The following is a 15723-nucleotide window of genomic DNA, read 5'->3' as shown; positions in this document are numbered from 1 at the left end:
CTCCAGCAGCGGCGCGGCAGCATCGGGAGGCCCCATTAGCTAAAGTGGTGCTTCAGGTTAAAAACAGTTTCAGGTTAAGTACGGACCTCCGGAACGAATTAAGTACTTAACCCGAGGTACCATTATAGTGATGTATGGAAGTGAGAGCTGGACTATAAAGAAGGTTGATTGCCGAAGAAGGGATGCTTTTGAATTCCGGTGCCGGAGGAGACTCCTGAGAGTCCCATGGACTGTAAAAAGATCAAACTTATGCATTCTGAAGGAAATCAGCCCTGAGTGCTCACTGGAAGGACAGATCCTGAAGCTGAGGCTCCAAGACTTTGGCCACCTCATGAGAAGAGAAGACTCCCTGGAAAAGACCCTGATGTTGGGAAAGATGGAGGGCACAAGGAGAAGGGGACGACAGAGGACAAGATGGTGGAACAGTGTTCTCGAAGCTACCAGCATGAGTTTGACCAAACTGCGGGAGGCAGTGGAGGACAGGAGTGCCTGGCGTGCTCTGGGCCAGGTGGTCACGAAGAGTCGGACACGACTAAACGACTAAACAACAACAATTAGAATAAGACCTACTATTTGATTATTGAAGCTCCCCAAATGTATTTTCTGTTGTTAAGTTTTTACCTCTGTCTTCAGTACGTTTTATTTTATTGTATGGCTGTGGCTCAGTGGCTCCCCCAAAATCTATGCAAATCAGTATACATCTGAAATTCTGTCCGCCATAACAAATTTGACACAAGATAATATCACCAACACAACTATTTGTGAGCCAACAATAAACATCCATAAAAATTGCAAGAGTACAGTGGTACCTTGGTTCTCAAAATCCGTTCCGGAGGTCCGTTCCAAAACCAAAGCGTTCCAAAACCAAGGCACACTTCCCCATAGAAAGTAATGCAAAGCGGATAAATCCATTCCAGATTTTTAAAAACAACCCCTAAAACAGTAATTTAACATGAATTTTACTATCTAACAAGGCCATTGATCCATAAAATGAAAGCAATACTCAATGTACTGTACTATAAAATAAGAGTATTGTAGATAAAAATAAATAAATATTATTATTTTCTTATCTGCACTGATGATAGTCATTGTTTGGATGGGACGGCTTTTAACCATTTCTGCAGTCACAATCAATCAATCAATCAATCAACCAATCAGTAGTTGAACTGGGTTCCACACAGTCACAAAAACAAATTAACCGAAAAAGCCTCAAAAACAAAAATGCAAAATAAATAGCAAAAACAAAAATGCCAAACTTAATCCATTCCAGAAGTCCATTTGACTTCCGAAATGTTTGAAAACCAAGGCACAGCTTCAGATTGGTGCAGGCGCCCCAGAAACAATAGCCGACAGCCGCATCAGACGTTCGGCTTCTGAAAAACGTTCGAAAACTGGAACACTTCTGGGTTTTTGGTGTTTGGGAACCAAGGCATTTGAGAACCAAGGTACCACTGTAATGTCTTTCCAAAAAAGGTTTTGTCTTAAACAATAGCAAACACAGTAAATAAAGAGTTCACTTGTAATATATCAATGGTTCGGTGCTCATTTCTTTTCTTTCCAAAATAGATTTTATTTTGAAGAATTGCAAACACAGGAATAAAACAAAAAAAAATTTTTTTAATTGTCCAGCAGCACCTTAGAGACCAACTGAGTTTGTTCCAGGTATAAGCTTTCGTGTGCATGCACACTTCTTCAGATACACTGAAACAGAAGTCACCAGACCCTTATATATAGCGGGAGGGTGGGGTGGGGTTTTCTCAGGAGGGCAGTAGGAGATAGGTGATTGACTCAATAGGTATGGTAGTTAGTCCTACAGGAAAAAGCAAGGAATAGTATGCAGATGACCAAAAATAGCCAAAAATATTCCTGAAACAGGAATAAAGAGTCCAGTTGTGATATACCAATGGTCCAGTGCTCGGACGTCGTTCCGGTAATCAGACGTTTCATCGCTAAAGAGCTTGTCTTCAAACTGTCAAAATCAATTGTAACAGAATTGCACTGAATTAATAAATAGAATAAGGAAAATTAAAATTAAAAATACGTTGAGAATGCATAATTAAGATATACCTTTGCAGTAAATAATATGCAAGAGAAGACTGTAAACGTCTTAAAGCAGGGTTATATCTACAAGAATAAAGGTGAGACAATAACTAGTCTATTCGTACATACATAGTTAATATCCTCAGTCCCACTAATACAAAAAAATCTCTATAGAAACTTGCCTGTTCCCATCTGCATGTTTCCAATCCGGAGGACCACAGAGAAGACAATGCCCTTCAGTTTGTTAAACCTCCTTATCAAACACGGATAGGGCTCACACATTTAAAGGCACAGCGGCGGAAAGACCACAGACATAGCTGCAAGCAATTACATTAATCCTGCAAACTCTAGTGTTGAACTTAATCCACGTGGAACTAGTGTATTGAGTTTATAAATATTTTTGGACTCCATCTGGGAAAGTAATCTGGACACATTAACACCGGTAACTCCACTGGTTGGAGATATGTGCTTTGCAACCAAAAAGCGAAAGTCATCACAAGTGTGGTTTTGTTCAATAAAGTGTTCGACCAGCAGAGCCTCTCTAATTTTGCCTCCCTCTAATGTGGGATCAGTGTCCTAACATACGAGTCTTAATAGGGCGGGTGGTGGCACCAATGTATATCAACTGACAAGTGCATTTGATTAAATGAATCGCATTTCTGGAGATCACGACCTTCGATCTGAGATACAATGCCCCAGTATCTGTTTATGATTCTGAAATATACTCAGAGTCGCAAAGTGATTTCATGCTCTTTATTCAGCTCATAGTGGTGAGGAGGAATGAATGAATGAATGTCCCCTCAAAGTATCTGCTTTATATACATTATTTACACAATGGGCTGCACATGATTGGCTAATTCCGGAATTCTACTGTAAGCCAATCAGGTGGTGGATTCACTTCTATCTGGAGCATGATTGGGTAGTTCCTGCCGACCAATCATACTGCTGCATTGTTCTAGGACCAATCAGACTGCTGCATTCTGAATCCTATTGTTCTAGGACCAATCAGACTGCTGCATTCTGAATCCTATTGTTCTAGGACCAATCAGACTGCTGCATTCTGAATCCTATTGTTCTAGGACCAATCAGACTGCTGCAGTTTGGATCCTATTCAACTCAGTACATAACAGATTCTTACCTCCATCATCTGTGGGGTAAACTCAAAAGAACAGGCAATACATTTTTGTGGTATTTTGCTTTGGGGTACAACAAGGTCCCATCTGTCACCTGCATCTGCTTCCACCCGGACTTTATGAATAATATGCCAGGGGTATCCTCTATTTACCAGGCTCACCTGCCGCTTGTTGGTACATGTCCAAAGTAGAGGAATTCCTTTTTTTTATATATAAATATTTATTAATAATTTTTTCAATAGATTATAAAGAACAAACAAAATAAGATATACTTTTACAAAAACATATTTTCTTCACTTCTTTGGACTTCCTCACATCTCTCGTTTCTGCGTTCCAAATTTCTCAAGCTTTACCCAGCAAATTGTTAGCTTGTATCAACTCTTATATTAAAGTTTCCCAATGTTATATCCCTAATTTCAGATAATTTTACCCAAACCTTAATAACTTAGACTTTAACTTCATGTTTATCCAAAATTTATCTTATCCAATTTTTCCATTTATCTTCATATTCCCTTTAACTAGTTTAATGGAACCATATTATTATTAATCTTACATCTTTCTTAACATTCATACAATTTACAATACTTTTGTAAATAGTCCTTAAATTTTTTCCAGTCCTCCTCCACGGCCTCTTCTCCCAGGTCTCGGATTCTGCCAGTCATTTCTGCCAGTTCCATATAGTCTATCAGTTGCATCTGCCATTCTTCCGGTGTGGGCAAATCTTGAGTTTTCCAATGCTTAGCGACAAGTATCCTTGCTGCTGTAGTTGCATACATGAAAAATATTCGATCCTTCTTTAACACCCTCTGGCCGACAATACCCAGAAGGAAGGCCTCTGGTTTCTTAGGGAAGGTATACTTAAATACCTTTTTCAACTCATTATATATCATTTCCCAGAAAGCCTTGACCCTAGGGCCAGTCCACCAGAGGTGAAAGAACGTTCCTTCAGCTTCTTTACACTTCCAACAGAGGAATTCCTTTTCCTATGCAAAAATTGGCCCAAAGGTGCAAATGGCTTGTGTTCATGTGTTGTGAAATAATAATAAGGATGATAAAAGGTTGTGGTGGCCATGATTCACACCTATGGCTGCAGCAAGCTGTGTCAGGTACATCTGTTGCGGCAGCTGCCGGATAATAATCTTATCTCAAAGGATAACTGGATAAACTGGCATAACACTGCATCTGTCTTCCCACAGAGGCCCTAGTCTCTTGTGGCAGAGCGTTCCACCAGATTGGAGCCACAGCCGAAAAAGCCCTGGCTCTGGTTGAGGCCAGCCTAACCTCCCTGTGGCCTGGGACCTTCAAGATGTTTTTGTTTGAAGACCATAAGCGCTAAGATAAGAAGTACAGAAACAGTTTCTATTCATGCAAACTTATGTGAACAAAACTCATGAGGTTGGGAGGGGTAAAGGGGGACCTGGAAAATGGATATAAGCTCTTTGTAAAATGCTTTCAGGTGTGCTTGCTGTGAATCAATCACGCAGGTTCCTTCTGCTACCACGGATGGCAGAAATAAAGCTCTTTCTCTGAATTTTACCCTCGGTGTCTGTTTGGCTCCTTCCTCCCTCCCCCCGGGTACAATGCTCTTCCTACCCCTGGGGAAGACCTGAAAGGCTACACCCACAGGTCTCAATTCTAATTTGGACCAATCAATAGGGTATCCTAATATTTCACTAAAGTCATCTATCATTTGCATTGACACAGGAATATAGCAGAATGAGGTTTATAAATGAACAAAATAATAGCATCTACAAATCGAACGATTTACGTACTACTTCCTATGTTGTCTTATAGCTAAGAGTTCCATGCACATATTAAAAAGCAAGGGTGAAAGTAGGCGTCTTTGTCTAGTTCCTCTGAATAATGGGAAAGTAGCAGAAAACATACCCATTGTCCTTTAGTTCAGTGTTTTTCAACCACTGTTCCGCGGCACACTAGTGTGCTGCGAGATGTTACCTGGTGTGCTGTGAGAAAAATTGAAAAATTTGAAAGATTTTTTTTAAAAAAGTCAATTTTTCGCCCACTAGGCGGGCACCGGACTGTGTCCACCCTACAGTATTTTCCATCCGTCCTGGGTGGGGATCAGATCAGATGGGATCGGATGAGAGCGGACAGGCGGTCCGCTCTCATCCGATTCCCCATAGAGCTGCATGTGTGTCTTTCTTCGATTCCCCATAGAGCTACGTGCGTCTTTTTCTTTGATTCCAGCCAGAATATCAGCTTTGTGTTCAGCCAAACAGGCCCAGGTTGCGCACTGAATAAAGTATTTTATAATTTTTAATATTTCTGTTTACTTACTATTTTATAACAAAGTAATTATAAAATACTTTATTTGTGTTTATTTGATTCCTATTCAAGAGAATTACTTTATATATAGTCAATATAGGCACAGAGTTAAATTTTTTAACATTTTCTAATGGTGGTCAGTGCCTCGTGATTTTTTTCATGAAACAAGTGTGCCTTTGCCCAAAAAAGGTTGAAAATCACTGCTTTAGTCTAGATGTGAGCAACTCATATAAGATCTTAATCCATTTGATGAATTCCAAGATGAGTCAGTTGTTGTGGCTTTTTAATTTAATAAAGGTTATTTTTTAAAAACCACAACAAAGCAACAGTTAGCTTAATGCACTTGCTTGCCAAGTTTTGATAATGAATAAAACAGAAGACATAATTGTTACGGAAATTACGGGTGGGGGGGCACATCTTTAAAGTTGTTAAATGTTACAAATAGTATGCATAAATGTATTCTTTCGACTTGACAGCTCAGGGAAGTTACCTAGCTTTAAAAATCATATAAAATCAACTCCTTTGCTAGTTTCCTTCATTCCGTCGCTAATTTGCTTCATTGGCCAAGGACTTGGAAACCACTCCGTCCCCAACATAATCCCTCAAACTCACAGGAAGGTACTCATAGGCGTCAGTCCGTCAGTCGCTGGGCAAAGGCACTTGCCCAGGTGGCAGACTATGCAAACCAAAGTTCTATTGTCCCTTTGTAGTAGGTGCTTAGAATGTATTTCCCAATACATATCCTGTATCCCCCTGTTGCCCCAACACATTCCTCCTATGTTAATCATGTAAGACCCTCCCCTTTTCTGATGTAGCAGTGATATAGCAATGATGTAGTGATGATACTTAATGAACTGTATGCTGGGATAAGATAGAAACTTTTAAAAGTCCTTGTCACCCCATTCTCAGGGTTCAAAATTCCTCCTTGGACCTGTTGCGCAATAAACTTTGGTCTACAGCTATTTGCTCCGGTTGGTGGCAGGCTCCGGCTGACGAGCTGGGTGACTGAGCAGCCTCGCACCTAAATTTCCCCGTAACATAATGGAGAGATTGCTCAATTCTCATCACACATTACCCCACTGGAAAATAGGTCAATGTGCCACTTTGATTTCTATTATCTTAGCACATAAAAGGTAAAGGTAAAGGGACCCCTGACCATTAGGTCCAGTCGTGACCGACTCTGGGGTTGCGGCGCTAATTTCACTTTATTGGCCAAGGGAGCCGGCGTACAGCTTCCAGGTCATGCGGCCAGCATGACTAAGCTGCTTCTGGCGAACCAGAGCAGCGCACGGAAAAGCCGTTTACCTTCCCACCTGAGTGGTACCTATTTATCTACTTGCACTTGGACGTGCTTTCGAACTGCTAGGTTGGCAGGAGCAGGGACCGAGCCACGGGAGCTCACCCCATTGCGGGGATTCAAACCGCCGACCTTCTGATTGGCAAGTCCTAAGCTCTGTGGTTTAACCTACAGCACCACCCACGTCCCTTATCTTAGCACATACTGCCCAACGTTCCAGGATCGGAAAGTGGGACAAACATGCCCTGCCTAAAATTCCTGGTTCTTTTCCCTTCCATTCCACTCACCCCACCCTGCCCCAATTCTTTGCAATGTAGGAGGCAATGTTTGAACGTAAGCTGTAAAACTTTTAAAATGTGCCCTTCCAGTGTGTTCCTAAAACACCCACTTTTAATAGCTCTTTCCAAGTTATTCCACTTCCCTAACACAGAGATCTCATGTTTGGCAAGTCTCCATTCTGCTCTGAAACAAGACAGGCCGGTTAAAGCCATGTGATTGCCTGGAAGGAGTTCCTTTAAAGATGTACTGAAATCCACATGAGGAGTGAGATAACAAAGATTTGGCAACCCCTTTCCTCCCAAACTGAGGGGAAGTGGCATAGACTAAGCCGTCAGGACAATTACTCTTTAATCCCTTCATGCACTAATTAGTTGCAAATATGCTAGGGTTACAGGAGGCTGAAATCCAACCATGTTCTGTTTCAGAAGAGTTTTGGGTTTTAAGAGGTAAATAAATTATAATACTGGAGTGGTTTGCATTAGAAAAATGTGGATTTCAGGTGTCTCAAACATGGGGGGGGGGGGAATCTTATTTATATATCTGCTGTTCTGGCTCATCCCAGGCCATTCCAGCTTTAGCAGCAACTTAACAAGGGACACAGAGGGACGCAGGTGGCGCTGTGGGTTAAAGCCTCAGTGCCTAGGACTTGCCGATCGAAAGGTCGGCGGTTCGAATCCCTGCTGCGGGGTGCGCTCCCGCTGCTCGGTCCCAGCGCCTGCCAACCTAGCAGTTTGAAAGCACCTCCGGGTGCAAGTAGATAAATAGGGACCGCTTACCAGCGGGAAGGTAAACGGCGTTTCCGTGTGCTGCACTGGTGCTGGCTCGCCAGAGCAGCGATGTCACGCTGGCCACGTGACCCGGAAGTGTCTCCGGACAGCGCTGGCCCCTGGCCTCTTGAGTGAGATGGGCGCACAACCCCAGAGTCTGTCAAGACTGGCCCGTACGGGCAGGGGTACCTTTACCTTTACCTTTACCTTTAACAAGGGACACAGGTGGCGCTGTGGGTAAAACCTCAGTGCCTAGGGCTTGCCGATCGCATGGTCGGCAGTTCGAATCCCCGCAGCGGGGTGAGCTCCTGTCTTTCAGTCCCAGCTCCTGCCCACCTAGCAGTTCAAAAGCACCCTTAAGTGCAAGTAGATAAATAGGTACTGCTTTATAGCGGGAAGGTAAACGGCGTTCCGTGTGCTGCTCTGGTGCCGGTTCGCCAGAGCAGCTTCGTCACGCTGGCCACGTGACCTGGAAGTGTCTGCGGACAGCGCTGGCTCCCGGCCTCTAGAGGGAGATGAACACACAACCCTAGAGTCGGACACGACTGGCCCGTACGGGCAGGGGTACCTTTACCTAACAAGGTTTGTAAGTAGGTGACATCAGTGGGGTCTTTCATCTGGCCTTGCAACACCATGAAAGAGGCATGGGTTTTTCGTATTCTATAATTCATATTTATTTAGTTTTTTAAACTTTAAATTTTTTTTTTCCAGTGCTTCAGTTTTTCTTCCTGGAAACAGACCTCATTGAACCCCTCTGCCTGCTCTCTTTCTGTATCTGTGAGCTAGGCTTCTCCATCGTTTTGTTTAGGATGAGAAAGACGACTGAAAGCCACATTTCAATTCCAGCTAGTTCTGGTTGGCCAGAGGTTTCTTGTGTGTTTTTAAATTTCCATTAATTAAATGCCCAGAAGCCTTTTTGTTAGGAATAACAGGAAGAGAGATTAATAGAAGTGATTACAAACTTTTCCAATATGCAGTAACAGCGGCAAGAATATTAATGGCCCAAAAATGGAAACAAGAGGAACTACCGACTCTGGAAGAGTGGAGAATGAAACTTAAGGATTATGCAGAATTGGATAAAATCACTGGGAAAATTAGATACCAAAAGGATCACAAGTTCATTGAGGACTGGGGAAAGTTTACGAATTATCTGGAAAACATATGTGATGAAGACAACGTTAGTCAGTTACAAAGAGGCTTTGTGATGCTAAAGGTGTATTGTAAAAAGAAAGAGAGACGAAAGGATATTATTAACTGGCAATATAAGATATTGAAATTGCGTAACAAATAGAAAATATGGATGGTTGATGAAGGAGCTGGTGGAAGTTCAAAAATTGGAAATTTGTGAATATGGTTGTGTTGACTAATTTGTAAAAGAAAATTTAATTAAAAAATTATCAATTAAAAAAAAACAATTAAATGCCCAGCGGACGCAATTGCAAACGCTTTGCAACAACTTTGAATGGAGAAAAACGCCCAAGAAACCTCTGGGCTAGGAAAGAGTATGCTATGAGCTCTCTGCCGCCCTGTCCGTTGATGATAACGCGATGCAATATCGCTTGCAATATCGCAGGACCGACGCTCCGCTGCAGCCCAAGCTGCCCTTTCCCTCGACTCTGACGCGCATGCGCAAGCCGAAAGCCGGCAAATGAACCCGGAAACTAAACGGGCGTCGTGCGAGTTTAAAATATTATGTCCTCTTTCTCCCCCCGTCCCTTCTTTTGCCCCTTTTCTGCGCATGCGCATCACGTCTCCCCAACGCGGCGTGGCGTCCGCGGCTGAGGGAGGCTCGTCGCCGGCGCTGCGGCCATTGGGACCCGCTTTCGAGTGGAGGCCTTGCGCGGGGCGGGAGCGATGGGCCGCAGGCAGCGCCACAGGCGGCAGCCGCAGCCGAATACCCGAGAGAAGGGCCCCGGGGTGAGTCAGGGCCTGGGCCTGGCTGAGGCCTCGTTGCACACGTGTCTCGCCCTACACGTGTCTCTCTCCACGCGTGTCCTGCCCTACACGTGTCTCTCTCCACGAGCCTCGCTCTCCACGTGTCTCATTGTGCCCGTGTCCCGCTCTACACGTGTCTCGTTGTGCCCGTGTCTCGCTCTACACGTTGCTCCTTGTACACGTGTCTCGTTGTACACGTGTCTCCTACGCATGCCTTTTGCCGGCGGGTGGGGGGGGGTAGGGTTCCTGTGACAGAATGTCTTCTTGCACATCGGGATGGGCTTGGGGCTTACTGATTTATTGAATCAATTCATTTATTTGGCATAAGATCTCAGGACAGTTCACAGAATGAAATAGAAAGTCCAAAACTTAGTAAAACAGCAAAGCAATAACCCTCCCTTCCCACAGACACATTAAAAAAAATGTAGAATATTCATCAGCCCAAGACCTGGTTGGAGAGGAATATTTTCTCCTGATGCCTAGAAATATATAATGAAGATGCCAGGCGAACTTCCCTGGGGAGAGCATCCCACAAATGGGGAGCCACCACAGAGAAATCTCATTCTCAATTTTCATGTTGCCATCCTTCTCTAGAGCGTACATGGAGGAGGCTCATGAAGAAGGAATGGTATTTATTGGAAATAGAAGGCGTTGGCGCATGTGGGGTGGGTAAAGAAGGGCTGTCCTCCTTAATGTGCTAGATTTTTGTGTGCAGGGAGTTCTGTTATTATTATTACTATTGTTATTGTTATTTATTAAATTTGCATTCTACCCTTCATCCAAAGAACTCAGGGTAGTTCACAATGCACAATAAAACCACATACGCCACTCTGTTGGCGTATGTCTGCACCTGCAATTCTGAAGACACCAAATAAGGGATTTGCTGACTCTTTCTACCTTTTCACACCCACTCACTTTCAGTGCTGGCCTGAAAGCTGCTACCCGGAGATTGTGAAGGAGAATGAGCTTTTCGAGCACTACTATGGCAAGCAAGGCATCGTGCCACATGGGGAGTGGGAGAGCTTCATGGCGGCCCTGCGGGAGCCACTGCCTGCCACACTCCGCATCACGGGGTACAAGAGGTGAGCAAAATTTGGTCGCTGGTGTATAGAGAATGGGGTGGGTCCAAATTTTACATATTTTCTAAAATTTGGTTAAAGGTAAAGGGACCCCTGACCCTTTGTGTGCATAAAATTTCTTTTCTATCCAATGATCTTAAAAGTGATGAAATCAGCCTGCTCATAGTGTGGTCCCTGCAGCTATTATCCCCGTACAGTGGTACCTTGGGTAAGTACTTAATTCGTTCCAGAGGTCCGTTCTTAACCTGAAACTGTTCTTAACCTGAAGCACCACTTTAGCTAATGGGGCCTCCTGCTGCTGCCGTGCCGCCAGAGCACGATTTCTGTTCTCATCCTGAAGCAAAGTTCTTAACCCGAGGTACTATTTCTGGGTTAGCGGAGTCTGTAACCTGGAGTGTATGTAATCTGGAGCGTATGTAACCTGAGGTACCACTGAATTCTAAAGTGGAGGGAAGAGTCAAGGTGAAAGAGTTCCTAACCTAGTGAGAAACTCATAGTGAGTTCATTGTCAAGATTTCAAACCAGGGACTTTCTGAATTACATAGTTTGCACTGCAGTCTTAATCCTTCGTGAGGAGGGCAGGGGGCAGCACTTGATGCAGCAGAACAGATAGCATTGCATGCACAGCCCTGACATTTATGCCGTGAGGCTGGTGCAGTGAAGAGTCCCAGATTGGGCCTGCTGCAATCATGTGACAGCAGAATGCCCCATCCCTGAGAGACCCAATTTCTGGTGATTCCACTGGTGGGGATGCTGCTATCTGTAGCTTCCACCTCCTGTTTTGGGTTTCACATCAGAGTGTTCCCCCGGTGTGCCTTCTCCATCAGGGAACTTCAGCAGAGTCTTCCATCCGGACCTTAGCACAGTGGATTAGGAGCTGGGATTTCTCTGCTTGTCTCTTAGTCAGTGCTCCTTTTATGTATGGGGGGGGGCAGGGGGAATCCAGTTTGCCCTTTGAGAGGAAACGTGCTCCCTTCCAATAAGCATGTATATAAGTTGGAAAGCTTTGAAGTGGAGAATGCAACTGACATAAGTTTTCTTAATAAAGAAGGAAGCCCTGTAGTAAGGGAGGACTGTGTTCCTGGTTCCTTCACCACTGAAGCTTCTTATGAAATTGAACACAATTATTTTTTGCCCAATGATAAATTTCTACAACGGTGTGCAAAATCTTAAAAGTTGCGGTTGGTTGATGGAAATGGAACGTAAGAGCCCTGCTGAATCAAACCAAAGCCTGTGGTGTATGCAGTTATTTTTTGTTGTTGTGTTATTACAGGGATAAAGTCCACATTGGACTACAAATCTCTTGGCCATTATGCTGTGCTGGCTGGGAGCAAAGGGAGTTGGACTCCTACATCTCAAAAGCCATAGACTTTATATCCTTGCGCTGTTGGTGCTTGCCAAAAGCAAATATTTTGCAGGTCTTTGTACTTCTTCAAAAATCTGCAGAACTTGTTTCACCAGGCAGTTTTCTGAAGTAATGCTAAACTACCTGTGTAACTTGTATTATCCAGGGTATGGGCAGGCTATGCTAAAAATGTGTGTTGCTTAATATGACAGGCTTGTTCATTAAAGAGCTCACACAAGCAGCCCAGAACAGAGGCTGAATTAATCCTGCCCAAGGCCTCTCTGGATAATCATATGCCACATCAGGGTTAAACATTAGAAATGAATATCAACTAAAAAGTGTGAATTCCACCTTTTTAACATACAATAAAATGAATAGTTAGGCAAAAGAAAACCAGCTCATTTTCTCCAATCATACCATTAATTTTTTTTCAATTAAATTTTCAGCTCCAATTGTAGAGCAATAAGCACAGCTTAATCTAACAACAGTTAAAAATGCACACCATTCAGTTCCACTCAAGCACACTTGTACATGATCGACACAACTTGCATTGAACACAAAGATTCTAATTTAATAGGTAAAGGTAAAGGGGACCCCTGACCATTAGGTCCAGTCGTGACCGACTCTGGGGTTGCGACGCTCATCTCGCTTTATTGGCCAAGGGAGCCGGCGTACAGCTTCCGGGTCATGTGGCCAGCATGACTGAGCCGCTTCTGGCGAACCAGAGCAGCGCACGGAAACGCCGTTTACCTTCCTGCCGGAGTGGTACCTATTTATCTACTTGCACTTTGAGGTGCTTTCGAACTGCTAGGTTGGCAGGAGCAGGGACCGAGCAACGGGAGCTCAAGTCCTAGGCTCTGTGGTTTAACCCACAGCGCCACCCGCGTCCCAATTTAATATTAGATCTAAATTTAATATTCTGGCACACTCTTAATTCCTTTCTCCAAATACTACAAGTATTTCCTTAATTCAGTTATACATCCTTAGTCAACAACACTAACATGTCCATATCATGAGACCCAGGCAAACCTGGACAAATACTGACATGCAAGGAACAATACAACCTCTGATAAAAGATTCATGCCACTTTTCTTTTTATCTCACCTGAGGGGTGGGAAAGATCTAATAGCAGGCTCTCAGCTTGGGGGTGTTGTATAGAGCCCACTTTTCTAACAGATCTGACAATAACACTTATCTACCCCCCCTTTATAAGAATTAAACAGCTTATAAAATACTTCATAAAGTACTATTATTCATCTTGCTTCTTATAAACAGTGGCACAGAAGCTACTTCATGGAGAGGACAATTGATTAGTTACTATTTGGTTTTCTCTATTCTGGCTGTAAAAGAGACTCAAGACTTGTGTGGCAATATGGAGAAAGCCTTGTTATATTATGTGATGTCCCTTGCAGTTGGTAAAGGTAAAGGGACCCCTGACCGTTAGGTCCAGTCGCAGATGACTCTGGGGTTGCGGCACTCATCTTGCTTTACTGGCCGAGGGAGCTTCCGGGTCATGTGGCCAGCATGACTAAGCCGCTTCTGGTGAACCAGAACAGCACACGGAAACGCCGTTTACCTTCCCGCTGGAGCAGTACCTATTTATCTACTTGCACCTCATGCTTTTGAACTGCTAGGTTTGTGTTACCTCATATTAAATAGGCATACTGATTAAATTTCGAACAGCCTCTAGAGTGCTTGGTCATGTAAAATGTACTTTTCAAGAAAATGAGTCCATTCCAAAAATTCTGTAACTATGGTAGTAGTTAGAATTAGGTTTTTATTGAGATTTTAAAAAGTAGTTACAGTGAAATAATAGGTTGTACTGTTTTCTTTACGGTTCTAATGTTGTTTTTCATTTTGTAGCCATGCTAAAGAAATTCTCCATTGTTTGAAGAATAAATATTTCAAGGAATTAGAAAACCAGGTGGTAGACGGTCAGAAAATTGAAATGCCTCAGCCATTAAGCTGGTAAGACTACCTGTACGATGGCCATCAAAATATTTAGCATATTCCTGCCTTTGCTGTGTAATTGTCTACACTGACTTTGAAGGTATTATTAGCCATTTCTCCCCTGCTATGTGGTATTCTCAACTTATTAGTTGCAGTGTGATCTTTTTAAAGATTATTCTAAATAAATACAGTTTGGACCCTGTAATGGTTCTAGGGGTTGCTCGTGCATAAGTTGTCGCCACACCTGGCTGGGTTACCTGGGTGAACCCTTTCTGTCCGGACAGCCACCCATCCGTGGCTGTCTCAATCGCTGGCAGAATCCGTCAGTGGGCGTTTCTTGAACTTCTTCCAGCAAAGAAGTTCTTTGACGCCGAGTCTCCTTCTACTCTCCCTGCGCGGAAGTCTTCTGCAATACTGCTTATTTATGTTCTATAGTTAGTTTATTTTGTTTATAAAAAACATTTTTATATATAAATGGAATGGCATGCTCCATTATTTCATTTCAAATATGCTGGTTATAGTTCTTATAAAAACTATATTTCATTAGGTATCCAGAAGAGTTGGCGTGGCATACAAACCTAAGCAGAAAGGTCCTGCGAAAATCCCCACAACTAGAAAAATTCCATCATTTTCTTGTTAGTGAAACAGAATGTGTAAGTATGCTCCTAAGTTGCTGTTTTAATTCATTTTGTGTCTTACTGTGACCTTTTGCGTCGAAGAATTGTTATTCCCTGTCTGGCCATTAACATGTCCCTTGGGGAACTAGAGATTGCTGTGTCACAGTGAATAGTAAGTTGCACATGAACGTGACTTCTGACAATATGTTAATGAAATTCTCCCATTAAGAGTTTGTTAGGAACAAATTCAGATAAGCTTAGAACAATAAAACTTACACTAGGGTTTCATATATACATTTTCTGCATCTAAAATATTCAAAACATGAAATTGGAGTTGCCACTGATTACAAACTTTTATTTTATTTTTCTAGGGGAACATTAGTCGTCAAGAAGCTGTCAGTATGATTCCTCCCCTGCTCCTTGATGTCCAGTCTCATCATAAGGTAGGCCTTGCATTGCTATTGGATCTTGAAGTCTTGTTAAAAGTAGCCTGACACAGTACATCTATTATCCTCTTTTTTGTGTATTATAAATTTATATTACGAATTCACCCTGGGTAGTGGCTTTCTTGAAACCTGGCTTCAGGGTATCAATAAGACACATTTCTGTTTCTTAAAAGGGGCAGTGGCCAGTTGCACGAGTGGCTTAATTGTTTTATCCTTTTATTGCTTCATTCTTTTTCAATTGCATACATTCAGAATGAAAAGGGTTATGAAGTTAGCTGGAAAGGTATTTCAACACATACTTGAATTAATGCATTCCTTATTGATGTACTTCTGTTCAGTTGCTATGGACTGGTCTTAATTAGATCTCCCAGTTTTAACTGGAATGTTTGTAGTATTGTGAAGGGCTTAGTATCGTCTTTCTGAAATGAAGAATTCTGTAGACTTTGCCCCATATGACTGAAGTAACTACTTCTAAGCAGATAATACAGCTGTGAGAGTTACTTTCCTGGGTGCTGTATGTATACACGAAATCACGTACATTGGGGAATA

The 15723-nt window shown here is 42.9% G+C and overlaps 1 protein-coding gene across 2 annotated transcripts in view; it reads left to right on the top strand.

Annotated features, from left to right (window-relative positions):
• Positions 1–9557: 9557 nt before the first annotated feature.
• The window catches only part of NSUN2 (NOP2/Sun RNA methyltransferase 2), a 32124-nt gene continuing 25958 nt past the window's right edge, over positions 9558–15723 (top strand). Inside the window, exons 1-5 of one of the 2 annotated variants that reach the window (XM_081917788.1) lie at positions 9558–9719; positions 10659–10819; positions 14025–14129; positions 14659–14764; positions 15100–15171. In XM_081917788.1, the coding sequence (XP_081773914.1) occupies positions 9657–9719; positions 10659–10819; positions 14025–14129; positions 14659–14764; positions 15100–15171 (507 nt within the window). In that variant the 5' untranslated portion in view covers positions 9558–9656. The remainder of the gene's footprint in view (positions 9720–10658; positions 10820–14024; positions 14130–14658; positions 14765–15099; positions 15172–15723) is intronic. The other variant, XM_081917787.1, reaches the window with a different exon arrangement.

Source organism: Podarcis melisellensis (genome assembly GCF_964234715.1).
Source record: "Podarcis melisellensis genome assembly, chromosome: 7".
NCBI classification, from domain to species: Eukaryota; Metazoa; Chordata; class Lepidosauria; order Squamata; family Lacertidae; genus Podarcis; species Podarcis melisellensis.
This window is presented reverse-complemented; position numbering and strand designations above follow the sequence as displayed.